The following is a 19,822-nucleotide window of genomic DNA, read 5'->3' as shown; positions in this document are numbered from 1 at the left end:
AGGCATACCATTAGATAGGTAATTTCTTTCCAGAAGAGGTTACAAAACTATTTTTTGAGCATGTGAATTATATTCTGATAGTACCAACTGACTGTGTCAGCTGTTCAAAGTTGGTAAATATTAATAATGATTAAACACATGTATTCACATCTGCTGAATGTTATGAATAAACTACCCAAGGGAGAAGCTTTCTGCTTCCAAGACTGCTGTGTCTTGGAAAATATTCTCATTTGACCTCCTTAGTCAATGACTTGGTGGTTCCCTTAATTTGGATATGCAATTCAGTTTCTGGAGGTTTGCTTTCTTTTATAGTTGAAGGGTTGAAGGTTTGTAGGGCAACTGATGACATCTGAATTTATGAAATTTCAGGGTCCCCCCGGCACTCCAGGACTTATGGGCAGCCCTGGGCCAAAAGGAGAACCTGGAGATTTTACTTATGATTCTATCCTGAAAGGCGAAAAGGGAGATCCTGGTTTCCCAGGACAACCAGGCATTCCTGGAAGAGAAGGAAGACCAGGAAAAGATGGATTTCCAGGTCCCCAGGGTCCAAAAGGAGCAGCGGTATGTTTGTTTCTTTATGTTTACGTATTGTCCTGTTGTGTGTTTAGTTATGTTTACTTACTGTGCTATACATTCTGTCTTTCAGATCAGAATTCGTATGCTTTTGTGCCCTATACATGCTTTATGTTTATTGGCCTAGTTTATTTTTCCACATCTGTTCTTTACCTTGAGTAGTAGATTCTTCCTCAGAAGATGATTCCATTTTCACTGGAAGTAGTGAGGAAGACAGTTCTTCAACAACAGACAATTTCAGAGCTAGGTTTTTCAGACCATTTCTTTTTACATGTCATGCAAATAAGTAATCTGACTCAAATGCATTCAACATGGTTTGTTACTTTCAGGACTATAGAGAAAAGGTTCAGACATGGACAGTAGTTTTATTCCTTTCTGCCTTTCTCACAACTTGATAGTGATAGCTAGTGTGAATGATTTAGTTGATATTTGGAGATGATTGATCAAAAGCAGTTATCCAAGTAGAAATTGTGAAGACAAGATTCAAGTCTGTTCTAGCATATTTCTCTTCTTGTGGAAATGAATGCATCAAAATCTGGCAATGATAGAGTTCAGCTGATGTGGATGTGGAGCTGAATGTGGAGCTCACCTCTGCTCCCAGATCCACTACTGGAAACATGGCCTGCATGTTACATAGCTGCATTGCTAGATGTGATCTCCATGTGCTATTCCACATGGAACCATGTTCTGTTTCCATTGAACTCAGTAGAAAAAATCCACTTTCTTCAACGTTACAGATACCTGTGCTAAATCCCAGTTGCAAAATATTCAGAGAGGATGGTGTGTTCTGCCTTGCCAGGAAAGGCAAGACGTACATTTATGCTTTCCAAAAATTAGGGTACAGCTGGCTTGAAAGGAGAACGTGGTCCCCCTGGCCAACCTGGATTCCCTGGAGTGCGTGGTGAAAGAGGTTTTCCTGGCCCTCCTGGGATAGGTACTGCAGGATTACCTGGTGAAAAAGGAGACAGAGGCTTTGCTGGAACCCCGGGTTTACCAGGACTTCCAGGTAATGTTTGAAAAAATACAAAAAAAAAATTTAAATGGTATGGCCTAGAGGATCATCAGAACTTAAGCCTGAAATAAAAAGACTTCCTAATTTGAATCAATGTTCGCTTTCACCAGTATAATTGCAAATTTTTGAGGGCAGTTTTCTTGAAGGATTTGCTAGGTGAAATGGTTTAGGTTCATCCTAGTTTTTTACGAAGCTTCTACCAAGAAACTTCATAACAAGTCACTTGTAGTGGTATGGATGAGCTTATAATGCTGTCAAGGTAGAACTCCCTTGTTTTATTTCATCAGTTTCTGTACTCTAATGTAACTTTACATTTACAGGAGCAAAGGGTGAAGCAGGACGAACTATATCGCTCCCTGGACCTCCTGGGGCAGATGGCCTTCCTGGGCCACCTGGTTTCCCTGGACCCCAAGGTACAGCAGTCTGTTAATCTTTCTCTGATTATCAAGATGGTTCTGTTCCCCAGAAATTAGCCTTTGTGTTAACATTTATCTTGTTTTTATTTGCAAAGGTGACAAAGGAAATCCTGGGCTTCCAGGTAGACCTGGCCTACCAGGAGAAAAAGGTGCTGTTGGGCAGCCAGGTATAGGGTTCCCTGGACCTCCAGGTCCCAAAGGTAAGATAAAGCCATCCATCTAACAAAGCTGGTGTAACTGGAGTGTGGATGGAGGCCTAGGCCTGCACTGTCATCCAGCCATAGCTGCATGGGATTTGGGAAGTGCAGCTGAAGAAGCTCCCTTGCAAAAGTCAACCAGCAGCACAGTGAGCATTCTTTCGTTAGAGTTCAGCTGCACACTTGCTTTGTGTAGTGTAGTGGTGCACCTACAGACAATGTCACAGCTACTGCCAGAATGGAAAGTGATATGGTACAGCATCTTACATTGCAGCAACTGAAGTTGCTGAGATGACCCTTCTGAGAGATGAAAAACACTGTGTGTAGTTGGTCCAAATTATATGCTGATGTAACTGTAACAGCTGTGGGCCAGAGTCTTCCCTCCATGGCCATTGTCAGCCTGTGCAAGTAGCTTAGAGGGAGTCTAAATATTTTGGATTTTTTGAAGATGTATTTCACAGTACTGCTGCTCATTTAGACCTAAATGACTGAACTTTCAGCAGCCACCTGAATCACCAAAATTCTTTTGTGTCTTTGTTATTATTTCTTATGTTTCCACACATGAATGAACTGGGAGGGTCAGAAATTTAATAAGGAGAAAGGGTGTATTTTTCTCTGTAACCATGTCTGGTTCCTCTGAGAATGCATTGGGACCTGAACAGAAAAGGCCCATTATATCTGGAAAAGAATTCCTGTATGCACTTTGATGCCAGATGAAAGAAATGACACATTAAATATATTTCTTTAAAGGACCCTTCCATGAACTCAGCTCTGCCCAATGACATTCTGGTGTCTTAGCCTAAAAGCTGGATTTCTGCCTGCTTTGTCTGAAATTTGTTGTGTGTGTGCTGATGTTAAGTGAGTGCTATCTTTAAGGGATTTGCAAAATGTTGTAAGTATTCCTTCTTGCGTACCCAGGTGCAATTAATGGGCTAGCTCTGACATAGAACCTTCAGTATGAAACCCTCAGAAGGACACTTAGAACGTGTCACAAGACGTATAGTGCACAAAGGTGTTGATACACAACAAAGCCCACCGGTGAATCCCTCAGTCTGATGCTGCACACATTAAGTTGCTTTTTGTGAAGAAGACTTTGGGAACCCAGTTTTGCAGGGTGTTTCTCACAAGGGAGATGGGAGATGAATACACAAGGGTATTTATTTAAGAGGAGACACTCAGCATTTATTTCTTCTGGGTGGTTGTTTCTCATAAGAAGCCAACTTTTGCACAAAAGTCAGTGTTTGAATCTTTGTTGGGACATTTGCATTCTGGCATGCCTAGAAGTTTGACTACCCAGATCTTTGTTAACACATCCCTGTGAATAGTTCAGTTTAGAGGCTTAAAGAAGCAGCAGAGGTCACTTACAGACAGAGAGGGTAATAATGTGACTCTTGGTTTTTTTTCCTTTGTGTTATAGGTTTCCAAGGTCAGCCTGGCTCACCTGGTCTGCCAGGAACTCCAGGAACCCCGGGTCTAGATGGTTTGCCAGGAGTTCCAGGTTTACAAGGCCAAAAGGTAGATGTCAGCTGCTGATACTGTTATCTGTGACTCCTCATGTTGACAGGAACATGTGCAAGGAAAAACTTTAAAAGTCAGCCAAACTGCCTTTCATTTTATGTTTCCCGCTGTGCACACAAGGGGACAGAGAGATGGATAAATGCTTGTCATTAACACTTTTAAAGGGCTTACAGCTCTCCCCTGAAGTCATGTATAGCGGTCTGTACATAAACCCTATACTGCATGATTTAAATACATTTAATAAATGATTTCTTGGTTTTGATGTGTTGATTCCTAATCTATTGTGTTTCTTTGGCTAGGGTGAACCTGGTGTAGGTCTACCTGGCCCTAAGGGATTGCCAGGCCCCCCTGGCCCAGCTGGCATTCCTGGAGAAAAGGGAAGTCCAGGACTGCCTGGTTTACGTGGCGAGCAAGGCTTTCCGGGCATACCTGGACAGCAGGGATTCAGAGGTAACATCACTGGAAAAATACAGCTCGGTATTTGTATTTCTTTTTAAAGTCACTCTCTTGCATATGCAGCAAAAAGTCTATTCATTACTGAAATATATTATATTTCTATATCATTACTGATATCTCGGGGAATTGCCCCTTTCCCGTCTCATTTTTTCCTACTACCCACCAGTAGCAAATGCTAACAGCAAAAAGCAGCCCTTCATCCAAACCCAGGCTTAGAGGTGTTGGTGGCTCAAAGAGGTCTCCTTGGCCATGTGCTTCCAAAGCACCTTGTCTGGCATCTTCAGCAAGCAAGATGTCAAACAGCATCAGAGAATGCTTGGTCTATATTTCTCCTGTCTCCCTGCAGGTGACCCTGGTCTCCCCGGTCTCCAAGGCTCACAGGGCCCTCCAGGTGCACCAGGGCTGGGCCCTCCAGGATTGCCAGGACCTGCTGGGCAGCCAGGACCCCAGGGACCACCAGGTGAGCAGCGAATACTCCATGATGCTGCTTAAGAGCAGAATTTTGACATAAGTGGATAACACCAGTAAAAGTGTTGCTTGAGAAATTTTTAGTGTGAAGTTGATAGGAGTAGATGGGGGGACATGATGGTGGGCCGCTTCCATGTGGTCCAAAATGCAGGGTGAGGCCTCCTGAGAGGATTGCTGGCATTTGGATTTGTCTCCTTGGGTCATTGATGGGTAATAGATACAGGTTCAAAGCCTCTCTTAGGAAATGAGGACTGGTTCTGCTGTCTGCCTTTGAGTCTTCATCCTCTATGCTGTGTCATTTGTGAATCACAGGTGGACATGGTCAGATATGCTTATTAATGGTTTTCCTTATTTTTTGTTAAGGACTAAATTTGTATCTTCTGTTTTTCCTAGGATTTCCTGGAGTAAAAGGAGAAAGGGGCTTCCCTGGTGTCCCAGGTCTAGATATGCCAGGACCTAAAGGGGATAAAGGTAGCCCGGGCCAGCCAGGAGTCCCAGGCTCTGTGGGGTTACCTGGTCTGCCAGGTCCACAGGGGGCTGTAGGACTGAAAGGATCAACAGGTAAACACCTTGTCCCTCAGAAATCAGCATCTTTGACAGCTGTTTTATTAAGTTGTGGTAGCACACCCTTTCACTTGGTTAGGAATTGATCAAAGAGCCCAAGCTTGGGAAAATGCATGGACTGATGTCAGTAAAGCAGCTCTGTGCACATGTAGCTGAACTGCTGCTGCAGAAGTCCTTTCATGGGTCAAATCCAGCAGGTTGAAGGAACTAGCCTTGCTCCTGTAATAATGAAAGGGGATTATTCTGCACAGTTTTAGTGACAGAATATGGTTTTAATAATGTCTTTGTTAATGACAGCATTGTTTGCTGTAATAGGAAGTTTTAAGAATTTGTCAAAAACCTGTTACAAACTGTTTTCCTCTGGTTTTCATAATACTGTTTTTACTGTTGTTTTCTCTATTGGGCTGTTTTAGTTTAATCATCTTCTTTGTCCCATTTTTCCTTAAGTAGTGCAACTCCTAATATGATAGGCAGTTAATAAATCTGTTTCTTGTACTTCTTTACACTACTTGCTTTATTTTTTTTTATTCACTCTTCTCCTTTGGCTTCAGGACCCAAAGGAGAAATGGGAGTTATGGGAACTCCTGGATTGCCAGGAACTCCTGGACCAGTTGGAGATCGAGGGTTTCCTGGTGAAAAAGGTAAGAGAGAGATTTTCTCAAAATAAAAATTGCAAACCCCACATTTTCCCCAACAGAAGTTGGGAAATAAGGAGTATACTTGGCCTAAGGAACCGTTTATGTCAAGTGACTTTCCTCTAAGTTAGAAATAGTATTAAAGGCCATATCCTAGGAACAGTTATGAGTTTGGGCACCAAAACATGATTTTTGATCCATTCTTGAAGAACATAAGGGTTTGCTAGGTGTAGGGTTGCTATAGGTATTACTCCAAGAAAAACACACTATTTGAAATTATTAAAAGCCAGCAGGAAGGTCTTAATTAAGAGCCTCAGATAATGCTCTGTATTACTGCCAAACTCCTGTCCTTATTGTTTCAAGAGTCTAAAATTAATGGCTGTGAAATGGGAAAAATGTGTCAACTTTCTGACAGAGCTATTGTGAAGTATAAAAAAAAAATCATAGGAGCTGTTCCAGAACATGGTTTTTGGTGCTCAAAATCTGAATAAATAGCTATTTTAATTTGTTGTTGTCTACTAAATATTCTTGCAAAGTTTTATATGCCCCTACAACATTCAGTGCTGTCTCTTTATAGGTAGCCAAGGTTTCAAAGGTGTAATTGGACCACAGGGTGATCCTGGTGTTAAGGGAGATAAAGGTGAAGCTGGTCTCCCAGGAAAACCTGGAACAATAGACAACATGGACATGGTTAGCCTCAAAGGCCAGAAGGGAGATCAAGGAGAAAAAGGTAATTTTATTCGCTAACTGTGAAGAAGTGGAATTAACACTCATATACTACCAAGCAGCAATACTTTTAATTCAGTTTTGTGTTAGTTTTAGGGAACAGTTTTTAAAATAAAATTAAAGAGTTTCACACAGCAAATATAGATATTTTTCTGGTGTTTTTCAACTCTGTAGAAAAAAAGATTAATCACAGAGCAGAAGGGTTTTGTTTGAATAGAAGAGATTCAATTTGTCCTTTTATAATTGATTTTACCTCTTTAATCACAAGACTCTGAAAATAAAAGAAATTTTAAAAGTAAAACTAGAGCTTTCCAGATGGGAAAAGCTGTCTTTCACGTAAAACTTGCAGTTGTGGCCATGATGATCAACTGATAGTGTAAGAAAAAAAGTGAACAGCTTTTTTTGACACATGTTTCTTGTGACCTGAAGAAAACTCAGGAAGGAAATGCATTTCTATCACTGATATCAACAGATCAACTTACGTCAGTTTAGAAATATCTGGAAGTACACAGGAGAAAGGCAATCAGTTTTCTGTTCAGAAACTTCGTGGTTATAGATTTGTTAGCTTTTTTAGATAATATTCTTCTTGGATTTTTAGTTTTACTGCTAATTGGTAAATTAGTTGTTTGAAATAATTTCCTCTCTGGTATTTCTTTTCAAAGAAAAGAATGTGTATATTTTGCATATTTTTAATATTTGTTCCTCTTACTATAAATTACTTTTTATTAAAAAACATAAGAGTTTTGAATAAATGGTAATTTGTTTTTGTTAAAATGGAAGTGTTGAGCTTAGAAGGGAGCTACTGAGATCTTGTGGTCTTTAATTTCCCTCAACCAAGTCCTTCAGACTTTAATAGTGTATCATTTTCCTGAAACAATTATCATTCTTTTTGTACTTTCTGATTTCTCCCCAGTTTGGCTGCATCCTTGTAAGAGTGCACATTGCTGAAATAAGCAAAGAACTTCAACTCAGGCCTGGCTAGAATGAAATTTCCCTTTCTTGAAACAATAGTTGACTGAGTTTGTGATTAGCAATAATTCTTAGTCCCTTCGTTCTGGACTACTGCCTGTGTAATAATTTTTCATTTTGTATGTGTGTTTTTGACTTCTATCACACATGAGGTGCATTACACTTTTTGATTTTCACTGTGATGATTTTCAAGCTTCACTCCAACTCTTCAAAATCCTTCTGTAGTCTAATCCTGTCCTCTTTTTGAGCCTTTCCTTTTGAGTGTCATCTAGGGCAGATTCCTTTCCAGTTTGACAATGAATCACTAATAACTATACTATGTTGTATTTGAACTGTGGAAACAGGAGAGTATCCCAGTCTTAGCTACCTCTTATCTCCATGTCCTGGCTAATTGTCAGAAGGAGATCTGGGCTCACGTGTTCTGGTTGGGTCTCAGAAAAACCTGGGCATGTGGGTAAGTAGTGCCTTGCAGCTTGGGCAGCCAGGGACTGCAGGGGAGGGCGTCAGCAAGTGAGGAGTACATCTGCCCTTCAGCTGAGATTACTGCCCTTCTGAGAGTACTTTTAATGAAGTTCCCTGCCTATAAAGATCTCATCTAGATTATTTTTTCTCATTTGTTTCTGATCTTGATATGTACAGTGGTATGTAAAGTCTTAAAACCACATAGGTTGTTTTTACTATTTCCTTATCTACTATTGGCATGTAGGATGATTGATTTAATTTTGTTTCTAGAAATCTAAATTAGGCACACTTGTTACATGCAAATAAGGAAACCTTTGCTGAGAAATTCAAATGGTTAATTTCTTTGGTTTCTAATTTACTAATCTCTCCAGCACTAACAATGTGTGCTTGCAAACTTCTATGCTCTACCTTTTCCTGACCACATGCCCTCTACAGATTGGCCTGGCTCGTGCAGCCTGGAAGAGTCAGTTCCAAACAGATCCCAGCCTGCAAATTTCTGCTCTTATCTCATCCTCTCCAACCAAAAGATACTTAGTATCAGCAGAGAAAAATAATTTAGTTATACTCCATAACTTTACTGATCTTTTGGCTGCCTTCATTCCTCTAGACATGAATATCATGGTAATGCTTTTAGAAGCTTCCGAAATACAAACTGCGCAGAGAAGACACAGAATTTTTATGGCATTTTATCAGTGATGCTTAATGAAAAAAATTGGGTTTGGACATCTTGAAATGTTTTTAATAAAAGCTGCTTACTTAAAAACATTCAGTGACTTATCTTCAGTCACTGTTGTCCTTCAGCTCTATGCAACATTAACAGAATTGTTTATGACCACTAGGCATATACATAAAGTTGAAGAGGCACACTAGTCAGTAAGAGTTCAAGCCTTCTGAAGGTGCTTTAACATTAAATGGAACAGGGAAAACAGCAAATTTCTGACTGTTTAGTAGTTGTTCACATGTGCCGTTTTAGAGAGCTGAACAGTCAAATCAATAATTTCTGTTAACATCTGTCAGCCACTTTTCAAATAACTCATTAATCTAACTCAAACCCACATTCATTCCAATTTCTTTTATAGATATAACTTGCTTTGTAATTTGCACAGATACCCATAAAATTGCAATAGCTTTCAGTCTTTTCTCAGTACTGGTTTAATGATTGGAAAGTTGTGTTTTATTCAGCCATTTCCTTGTTCAGCAGAGAGAAGCAGCAGTGATCAAAAATTAACTAGAAGGATTACTATATGTAATTATAGTAAATTGTAATAAAACTGATCTCACTGTGTTTTTCTTTTTGGTGTCCAGGGGACCATGGAGCAGCAGGAGAAAAAGGGCTACGTGGGGATTATGGAGAACCAGGAATTCCAGGGAGAGATGGTGAACCTGGTACTCCAGGACAACCAGGTATGTCTGAATCTAACAGCAGACAGACTGTTTGTCAGGTATTTTAAACCTTGTTAATGATGGAATTTTTAATTTCTCTCTTGCCCATAGGACCAAAAGGTGATCAAGGCCCCCCAGGGTACCCAGGGGATCCAGGAGTTCCAGGACAAAAAGGATCGGTTGGTGAAATGGGTCTGCCAGGTACTGATTGCTAGGAATTTCTTCTTATTTTTTTCCTCAAGTTAATATAGAACATTATGAGACAACTCTATGGAATATTTGTTGGTGTAGATCTACTAAACAATTGCACTGTTTGCAGTGACTGAATGTTAGGCTTTTGGAACATATATTTTCAATCCTATTGTGATATACAAATAATAGGATGATTTCCTAAGTTTCTATGTTCAATCCTTTAGCTGGATCTTTAGGTTTTCTGTATTTGTTTCAGGCAGGCAGTTTTTTGAGTGGTGCCTGTTAGTCTGTCTCTTTCTCTGATATTCTGTGAACTGCATTAAGCTACTTGTGTATTTTCCCCATTCTAAAAGGTTTGGTGAGTTGCTGTGTACTGAGTGTCAATTATGGACTGTATGGGTCTGGGAATAATGTTGTTGTGGAAGGAATTGGTAAAGAATAAAATGGAGAAGAACCTATAACTCTACATGGAAACTTTGTCTCCACTGGGACAGCCTTGTGTCTAGCATATTTAGGAAATTAAACATGAAAGTCTGAAATGGTAAAAGAAGACAGAAAACATATGCAGTAGAAGAGTCACTTTGTCTCTGTAGTACTATTAGAAATTATTCAAATAAAAATAAAGTTTTATTCAGTTCATATTTTTAGCAAAATCTTTATTTACTCTGAATCCAAGATTATAACTGTCTTCTATGAGTAGAGTTGATAATTTAGAGAGTGAATCTCAAAAGAGAATTTACTTACTTTTATAGTTCTGAATAGCTAAAGCAACACTGAAACATCACTGTCAACACTACTAGGGTACCATTGGTTCTGATGCACCCATTTTCCCCTCCCCTTTACTAGGAACACCTGGAGAAAAGGGTCTTCCTGGAGTACCAGGCTCACCAGGCACACCAGGGTTCCCTGGGCAAAAAGGTGAAAAAGGAGACAAAGGAGCACCAGGTTTTCCTGGAATTGGCTTTCCAGGGGCTCCTGGTGAAAAGGTATTTATACCCCTAAAGATTTTATTGTCTCTACCAAGCACTTGAAAAGATGCTGTTGGCCTTTAAGCTGTTTTCTTATATTTTCTATTATGGTAATTTAACTGCCTTATGGAGAACTTGAAAGGTGTGCATATGTACAGGTTTAGGTGCATTCTGTTTGATGGAACCAATATCTCCAGTGTTCTATTTTATTATCTCTGCTCAAAATAATCTAATTCACAGTACTAGAAATGTAAGGAAGGGGAAGAGCTTTAAAAAATACTAAGTCAATAATGTGAAAAGGGCATTTTACAATCAGGAAAAATAATCACACTAAAATAATGTTACTGTACTTCTACAAAGATGCTATACAGTACTCAGATACTACTGAAAAGTGAACTGTATTAACCCTGTCTGTAAAGTTTAATTTAATCTCTAGTAGTATCTAATAGGATTCTCATTTGTTTCATATTCCTTTTCTTAGCAGTACAATGGGAGTTATAATGAATTTATAAGTAAAAATGGTAAAAATAATACGTGCTAATCTGGTAGCAAACTTACTGAGGATTCAAAAAAAGACTTTTTTTAAGATGATGAAGTGTAATAAGTTAAAATGCTAATTTTGAAAAGACTTTGTACAACCATCCTAAAAATGCATAGAAGACTGCTCATTTTCATATGTAGGTCTTAAGCAATTGCTAGATTAGTTAAAAAACTCTGATAGTGGAATTTAACACCAAAGTTAATACTAAATTACATTGTGCAGGAGTGGAAAAACAATGGAATTCTTTAAATTCAGATGGATAAGAGGGGTGACATCTACCACTACATACAGGAAAAACTGTTTCTGAATTAATGGATTTTATGTGTGCTGCTTCTTCTAGGGAGAACCAGGAAGAACGGGTAGTCCAGGGGTATCTGGAGATAAGGGTGAAAAGGGTAGTGCAGGAATTCCTGGAATGCCGGGTGCCCCAGGTCCCAAAGGATCCCCTGGCATGGCAGGATTTCCAGGCAAGTGTTTATGCTTTTACAAAACAGAAACTGCAGTGAAAAATTAAAGTAAAAATTATATCAAATATCCCACATGGAAACACATTTTTCTTCTTTTCTTTAGGAAGCCCTGGCCGCCATGGAGAAAAGGGTGAAAAAGGACTTCCTGGCTTAAGTGGGATTCCAGGTTTAAAAGGAGAACCAGGTTAAAAAAAAAAAAAAAAAAAATAAAAAAAAAAATATATATATATATATGTGTATATATATAAACCACCAAAGGACTCTTAAAATATTGTTTGTCTCCAGGCAGTGGATAAAATAATTCAACATTAATTTTGCTCAGATATTTCAGTGCATTTGTTCATTTCATAAGCAAAAAAGACATTGCTTGACAATATTGACATATTTCCTAGATAAATATGTGTCAGTTTAGTGGGGGGGCTCATATTTCTTTTGCACTGTTAGAGGAATAGATTTTACCACCTTCAACAAGACCAGTTGTTGTTACAGCCATTACTTCTGTTGTTTCTGAGTTAATTTAAAAACAATTCAGTTGATCTTTATGCCCAAACCTGAATCACCACATTATCATCATTTCACTGTTGTTAGAAAGGAAATAAGAATGGAAGAGAGTAAATCCATTGCTGTTATGAACATTTTTGATCTTGGAGTCTTCTGTTCTCAGTTTTTTGGCTGCAGGACACATCATCTACAGGACAATGGACTGTGCTGTTCACAAGTCTATGGTAGAGGTCCTGCATTCTAAACTCACTGAGATTCATTATAATTAGCTGTGTCAAAATCTTTAGTACTTGAGCCCTGTCTCAGACTGATTTAATTCAGAAGTAAACTCAGTGAAAAGTCACACTGAAGGCGTCATGCAATATCTGCTTGGTCTTTGTGAGAGTGAAAGAAAAAGTAAAGTTTTTCATGAGAGGAAAAAAACCGTCATAGTTCAAATGAAAATGTCAATGATTTTTCAGGTGAACCTGGTGTTCCGGGTCCTGCTGGTGCCATTGGTCAGAAGGGTGAACCAGGTTATGATGGGATTCCAGGTGCAGCTGGTGCAAAGGGTGAACAAGGTACTGTGACTGTCATCTTCAGTTCCCATGGTATGAAAATGCACAGACACAGGCTACACAAGAGTAGCTGGTAGAGGTGTGTACTGGTTTTGAGTCCTTTGGATGAAACCTTAGAAAATAAAGTCAGTGTTGCTGTCTTGCGATCATCCAGCATTGCAGTGTGATCATTTAGATGAGCAACTGTGTTTAATCAATGTAATATTGAAAGAATTTATTTCACAAAGGCTGGTAATACTTTAAAGAATTGTGTTTTGGCATTAATTTCAGCCTGAAACTTAGCTGTGAAATAGTGGAGCAGCCTTGCCTTTTCTTTGGGTAGGGTTTTCAGTCATACAGGACCCATTGTGCTAAATACAATACCAGTACATAACAAAAACAGCCTCTGCCCTGAAGAACTTTTGCATAAGCCATTCATTTGGAGTTTGTATTTGCATAATAGAGTTTTATTCATTACAGGTTAAACATAAGTACTTTCCCACCTTCTCATTTTTTGCTGTCTCTGTACTGCAGGTCTTCCAGGTAGGGGACTTCCAGGATTTCCCGGTGCAAAGGGAGATAAAGGTAAAACACTTACTTAAACAATTCTAAACCTCCTTCCCAACATACTATAACCATAATTCTGTAATGCAGACATACTTTCTACTTCATTCTTTTGCATCCTATGCCTTCTCAGAGCAGGCAGACGCACTGAGAGGTTCAAATACTGATTTCTGTTACAGTGGCAACATCTTGGAGTTAGATATACCCTAAAATAGGTAATTATTCATAGTGTGGAATTCACTGCAAGCTGTGGTGTGGTGAGGTAATATAAATAACTCCCATATTTGTGTGCTGTGCGTTTGACTCCAAGTATTTCTGTTTTCCTACTAATTTTGCAAGAATCAAAATTTAGTGAGGCTCTGTGCACCAGACAGCTGTAGGCAGTGGTTTTGTGACCAGGATACTGTAGTAATTTTTTTGCCTGAATTTGTTTTGCGGCCCAGATGTATTAATTCCTAAAATAGTTATTTACTATATTTCAATAGAGCATGTCTAAGCTATGCACAGGAGCATGGTGCAGAGATGTAAAAGATAGCAGAGTCCTGCTGAGAGCTCACTGAAAATTTTTATTACAGGGGCTCAGGACTTTATAGCTTGGGTACAGCTGCATGACTATGAGAATTCAAGTCCCCTTATGTTCTTTGAAAAGAGTGTCACTACACTGTGCCGTGAGAATGGTTTGATTGGATTGAGTCAGTGCTTGTTCAAGGTGTTTGTAATGCACCATGCTCCATTTTATGAAACAAGTATACCTAGACACTAGGCTGCAGCAGATACAGTAGTGAAGAAATGTCAAACTGCTGTTGATAAAGAAAATTGTGTATAACGGGGGAATTTTCAATTTTAACCATCCACAATTTTCCATTGTGGAAAACACAAACAATTCAACTAGTCCATCCATGAAATTAACATCACATGGCAGATTTTGAAGAACTTACATAGCTTTAAATATCAATGCCCTAATTCACTCATTCATTCTACTAATAGAGGAAACTTGTCTGGACAATCCAAAGTGATAAACCAGAATTTCAGAATATCTTTTATTTACCATCTTAGACTAATTAACAGTCATTAACTACTGTGAAAGCCCTAATGTTAGAGAACTTAATAAATTTAGCAAATTTTCTAATCATAGCTTGGTAGACATGTAGAGCACTAGATTATGAGAACACTTCTCTCACCTTCCCCATCTCTCATTTTGTCAGCTCAGCTTATTTAAAAATATCTGAGTTTAGGGTAAATATATATTCCACTTCAATAAGTTGTGTTATAAAGGTATTTCTTTGGTAGTTCCTAAGAAACAAGTCCAAGATTTAAAAACCTTGTTCTGCTCAAGCGGAGAGCCAGGGATAGTGTTCTTTATACCTTTTGGGTTTTTTTTATTATTGTACTTATACCAGTTACTCTATATTCTTTTGCTCAGTCTAGATTGAATTGCAATTGTTAACTATTTGTACAATCCTGAAAGTAAGTACAACGGGTCTAAATCTAGATCTTAGTAAAAAAATATTCCATTTTTCTCCAGGAGCAAGACCTTTTGTGCTTAGTCAAGCACAGCATCCCTTACTTGACTACGACAATAATAATTGCTGTGGAGTAAGGGTTTGGGGGCTTTATAATCTTTGTGTAAGGAGTGGTAGAGGGATGCTGAATGTTAACCTATTTTAAGAGTAACTAAAAATAGCCCAGTGATGAGTTTAGATAAGAAAAGGTGTATCAGTCAAACTACTTTCCTCATATTTTATATCATAATGTGAAGAATCATACAGTTTCCCTGAAGTTTTGCATTTTTATAGAAATGTATAAAGTTAAGGTCAGTGTTTTCAGAAAGAATAAAGCTTACTATGAGTGGATAATATGGCAGAAGGTTTCAGTGATTGTGATCTTCTCTCTAATCATGTTCTGTGTTTGTTTCAAATCTCAGGTGCAAAAGGCGAAGTGGGTTTTCCAGGATCCCCAGGAAGTCCAGGGATCCCAGGCCTGAAAGGGGAACCAGGATATGCAGGTCCTCCAGGCCCTAAAGGGAGCCAAGGTCTTCCAGGGCTACCAGGCAGTGCAATTGAAGGCCCTAAAGGAGACAGAGGACCCCAAGGCCAACCTGGTCTTCCAGGTAATTCTTTATCTTTAGTATTAAAGTATTGCTGTTCATCGAGGCTCGCCTAATTAATTCATTAATAATACAATCAATATTGCATATCTTCATTTCTCCTCTTCTTCCAGGTCAGAGAAAAGCCTTTGTTCACAGGCAGTTTTGGCAGTATGTCCTAGAACAGGCTGTTTTTATGTCCTCAAGCAGTTGGCTTCGTCCAGAAATCTTTCTAGTGTTGAGAAGGTTGCCTCCCATTTCCATGTTTCCCTATGGGCTTTATTTACTGTTTTGAGGCATCCATAGCTGTATGTTCCTGTGTACTGGAGATTTATGTATTTAAAAATGACCCACCTTGGCCTTTCCATGGCAGTGGACTGTGCTAGAGGCTAAGGAGGAGATACAAAATATCTTTAGCATGTTTATGCTTGAGGATGGACTATCTGCTTGTTCTGCACATGTGGAAAACTGCCTCTATCAGCTACAGGCTGAGAGATGATTGGATGAGGAGTCTCCCTGCAACAGATTCTCCCACCTCTTTTCTTGAAATGTTACAACAATTATTTTGGTTCTGTCCATCTGTAGACGCTGTTTGTCCTCCATCAGATACTGCTGTAAGCCAATTTTGCTACTAAATACTCTTTTCTTCTGATTTTTAGGTGTACCGGGTCCAATGGGGCCACCAGGACCTCCAGGTCTGAAAGGGGCCAAGGGAGAGCAAGGGAGCAATGGCTGGCCAGGGACTCCTGGGGGTCCAGGAATGAAAGGTGATCCAGGTTTCCAAGGACTGCCAGTAAGTTACTTTCAGTACACTCCAGATTTGCTGAAAGCTTATTCTTGTAATTCATGGATATATTAATCATACAGTTTCTTGTTCAAAACAATGATATTTTATGTTCAAAGTGCCTTTGGACTCACTGCTGATGATGTAAAGTCAGTTTGAAAGCATTTCAGTGCTCTCCTTGGAAAGGCTGCCCCAGTGAGCTAATGAATTTATTAGAAATTTATAGATAGTGAGTGGTAACATACAACACCCAAAATATAATTTACAGTGTTTTAACAGCATGGGATGGCTGAAGCACATCTATAAATCTGGTAAATGCATTAGTAGTTAATTTTAAAGGTTGCATATTTCATGATAAATTGCCTTCTGAAAATACCTGAACTGTTTGCTTTTGTTATGAAGGCTCTCAAATAAAGTGCAGTTTCAGTACTGTCAGTGATGAAATATTGCTGCTGATTTAGAACTACAAACAGGCAATACTATTAATACATTTTTGTCATATATTATTCACTTTCCCTGGCCTAAAATAGTCACTTTTCAGTATACTAGCGAGAATGAAGTAGAATAGGACAGTCACCCAGAATAGTTTGTCTTCTATATGCTTTCTCTCAGGGTGTATGGTCCCTTTTTCCACACTGAAAAATATGCTCTATTTTTTAACTTTTCATTCCTTCTTTCCTACTACGCTGGGAATGGAGAGCATTTAGCCCAGAGTAGAAGGAGGCTCAGAGAGGACCTTATCACTCTCCACAAGTCCCTGAAAGGAAGTTGTAGCCAGATGGGGGTCGGTCTCTTCTCCCAAGTAACAAATGACAGGACAAGAAGAAATGGCCTCAGGTTATGCCAGGGGAGCTTTAGATTGGATATTAGGAAAAATTTCTTTGCTGAAAGAGTGGTCAGACATTAGAATGAGCTGCCCAGGGAAGTGGTGGAGTCACCATCCCTGGAAGTGTTAAATGTGTGGATATAACACTTGAAGTGTTTGGCTTAGTGGTGAACATGGTGGTGCTGGGTTAATGGCTGGATTTTATGATCTTAGAGGTACTTTCCAATCTTAATGATTCTATTAAAAAAAGGACAAGAATAACAATAAAATAATATTTATGGAAAAAAGGATGAGAAAAGTCCTAGTGTACAAAAGGAAGAAAGACTCAGGAATAAAGTCCTGATAGGAAATGCAGGACTTTAAAGGTCCACTTTATTCTTGATAATGCAAAGATCTAGTGCATCTTTTTCTGCATCCAGGAGTCACTTCACAGAGACATGAAGGATTTGCTTCCATGTTCAGACCTTTTTCAATTTGACACCATACTGTACCATACCATACCAGCTCTGAAGATAGTAAATTCCAGCATAACACTCCAGTATATTTTCCCTAGTTTAACAATTTGCACTACTTTTGCAGAGAGCTAAATTTCTATACCCCAGGAAATTGTAAGGCTTTTCACTGGTTGATATACTATTCTGAGACTGTTTGCTGAGAAAGAATGGGAAATGCCTAAGGGTTTTGATTCCATGCCTTCAATCAGAAAAAAATGTTTCACTATCCTTGAGCCATAATTCATAGTAGCGGGTTGTTAACTCAGTGTGAACTGCTGCAGTGAGAGTGATATTAAATATTAAGCTTCCTCTGGTGATACATACTAAGATGAGTTTCTAATGTCCCCAGTGCCACAGGCTCCTGCTCTGATTATGGTTCAATTGCTCATACAGGTCTCCAGGTACATGGTTGCCTATATCAGACTGGAGATTTTGTTGCAACATGAGTGACACAATCTGTCCAAAAATTGTATCCAAAAAAAGTAAATGCAGAGATCAGACTGTGAAATGCAAATCTCATGGGTTTTTTCCTGTTCATTTTAGTGTTGAAATGGGAGAAGAAACATTTTCCTGAAATAGTTTTGTTCTGTTTGGAACAGATCCAAAAAAGTTGTTTACCAAGCTGTATCTGATGAGAAAGAAAAGTTTAGGAAACGCATACTGTTATGGGAAGCATATTTTGATGGAAAGCTTCCAATAAACTCCTCTTATAAATATTTTTTTATAATTATAACCTTATATATATATATATATATATATATTTAAAACCCCTCTCTTTTAATGTGATGAATTCATAAGTGCCATCTGAATGAAAGTTAGCCCTCCTGTTTTGGGCTTCAGAAGTTCATGTATTATGATACATAGAGACAGCCATTTCTTTAAACAATCCTCTATGCTGTGACTATGTGACTGGAGGAAACCATCAAATCTTACTTCATTCATGCCTTCCTTTGCACTCTTGAGAGTAGCATTTCTTTTGTTTAACTTTGGAGTCTTTGGAAGTTTAACTGGCATCCATTTTTGAACTAGTAAGGTGACTTCTACTGTTGGTGTTATTTTTCACTGGGTGTTCAATTCACATCTCCAGCTTCTGGTTGGTAGGTTGCTTAGCAAAGGGATTTTATTTCTTTCCTCCACCTGTGTTCCATGTTTTATTATGTAGTGAACTATAACCGTCATACCAAATCGGCCAGGGAGAAACTCTAAACTATACTTACAAGCTTTTTGCAGATGATCTGCAACAGACAAAAGAAGAAAAGGAAATTGGCAGCCATTTAAACAACTAACTATTTACAGTGTCTTTTGAAAAAGGGTCTTGGTTTTCCTTGAAGTGAGGCTACAGTGAACTTACAGTTACCATTAATTTCAGGGCTACCGTTTAGAATGGTGAAGGCAGAAGGAGGAGTTCCCCATTGTGTTTTCAGTGTTTTAAGTCCTTAAGTGTTTTAGCCCTGTTGAAAAGTAAAAATCTTCAGAGAATTATAAATTTTTGAGCATATTTAATTTCATCCCATGTGTGAATATAGAAGTTTTCAAGTCTGCTAGAACTACCCCATTTAATTATCTAACTAGCAGCCGCCTGCTGGGACTGCATTGAAATTAATATCTCCTGAGATTTGTGCTTACAGATGTTTTTCATAATAATATGGTCTATGGTTGACAACTTTTTTACTGGCTGCAGTGCTAGTAGGACCTCATTCTGGTCTGGTATCTTTGTGAGACAAAAAATAGTTTAGAAAGAGCAAAGTGTCACTCCTGTTCCTGTAGGAGAAGCTTCTCAGCTAATCAAGGGAGAGAATGGCCATTTCTTAAATTAATGGATTTCTCATATTATATTTTTTTTCATAGGTTTCCAGTAATACACAGCCTATTTGAGAGCCATATCGTAATAGTGTAGAATGACTATATTTCACGTTTTCTTTTATGCAGGGTAGTCCTGGTTTGCCAGGAGATATCGGTCCAAAGGGTGATCTTGGACCTCCAGGAGTTCCAGGTGCTCCAGGTGAGGAGAAAACTTAACATACTCCTGAAAAGTATGCAAAAATATCTCTTTCACATCCTTCCTCTCTCAAAAGAAATGCCCAAAGAATGTTGACTCTATGTTAATAATTACTGAACAGGACACTGAAAGCTGTGTAAAAAAAACATACAAAAGCATTGAGATTTTTCTTAAGATTTTTTGTCTCTTGCCTATTCTTCATTGCAAATATTAAATGTGCACTTTCTTTAAAAGATGGATGTAAAATCGATTGTTAGATGCTACCAGTCAAGAATCTTTGAGATTTTCATGAGAATTGGTAAATGTTATATCTATATGTGAGGAAGTAAGCTCTGTATGTCTCTCTTGTTGAATATGTTCCTGCTAGTGTCACCATCGTGTACGTGAAAACACCAGGTGTATAAAAAATACAGTTATTAATAGAAAAAACATAATGCTTTTAAACTAGAGAATGATATTATTAAAGTAAAAGAACTTTGAGGAGA

General features: G+C 38.6%; 1 protein-coding gene across 2 annotated transcripts in view; it reads left to right on the top strand.

Annotated features, from left to right (window-relative positions):
• The window catches only part of COL4A1 (collagen type IV alpha 1 chain), a 120,263-nt gene that overhangs the window by 87,638 nt on the left and 12,803 nt on the right, over positions 1–19,822 (top strand). The window contains exons 25-44 of one of the 2 annotated variants that reach the window (XM_054004354.1): positions 370–561; positions 1,411–1,579; positions 1,906–1,998; positions 2,097–2,201; positions 3,616–3,713; positions 4,016–4,166; positions 4,519–4,632; positions 5,034–5,201; positions 5,756–5,845; positions 6,417–6,569; positions 9,302–9,400; positions 9,491–9,580; positions 10,418–10,557; positions 11,421–11,551; positions 11,655–11,731; positions 12,510–12,608; positions 13,119–13,169; positions 15,073–15,258; positions 15,894–16,027; positions 19,268–19,340. In XM_054004354.1, coding sequence (XP_053860329.1) covers positions 370–561; positions 1,411–1,579; positions 1,906–1,998; positions 2,097–2,201; positions 3,616–3,713; positions 4,016–4,166; positions 4,519–4,632; positions 5,034–5,201; positions 5,756–5,845; positions 6,417–6,569; positions 9,302–9,400; positions 9,491–9,580; positions 10,418–10,557; positions 11,421–11,551; positions 11,655–11,731; positions 12,510–12,608; positions 13,119–13,169; positions 15,073–15,258; positions 15,894–16,027; positions 19,268–19,340 — 2,413 coding nt within the window. Of the gene's footprint in view, positions 1–369; positions 562–1,410; positions 1,580–1,905; positions 1,999–2,096; positions 2,202–3,615; positions 3,714–4,015; positions 4,167–4,518; positions 4,633–5,033; positions 5,202–5,755; positions 5,846–6,416; positions 6,570–9,301; positions 9,401–9,490; positions 9,581–10,417; positions 10,558–11,420; positions 11,552–11,650; positions 11,732–12,509; positions 12,609–13,118; positions 13,170–15,072; positions 15,259–15,893; positions 16,028–19,267; positions 19,341–19,822 lie in introns of both variants that reach the window. The other variant, XM_054004362.1, reaches the window with a different exon arrangement.

The sequence above is a fragment of the Vidua macroura genome, chromosome 2, assembly GCF_024509145.1.
Source record: "Vidua macroura isolate BioBank_ID:100142 chromosome 2, ASM2450914v1, whole genome shotgun sequence".
Lineage (NCBI taxonomy): Eukaryota > Metazoa > Chordata > Aves > Passeriformes > Viduidae > Vidua > Vidua macroura.
The sequence above is the reverse complement of the archived record's forward strand: the minus strand, read 5'-3'. Positions and strand labels throughout refer to the sequence as shown.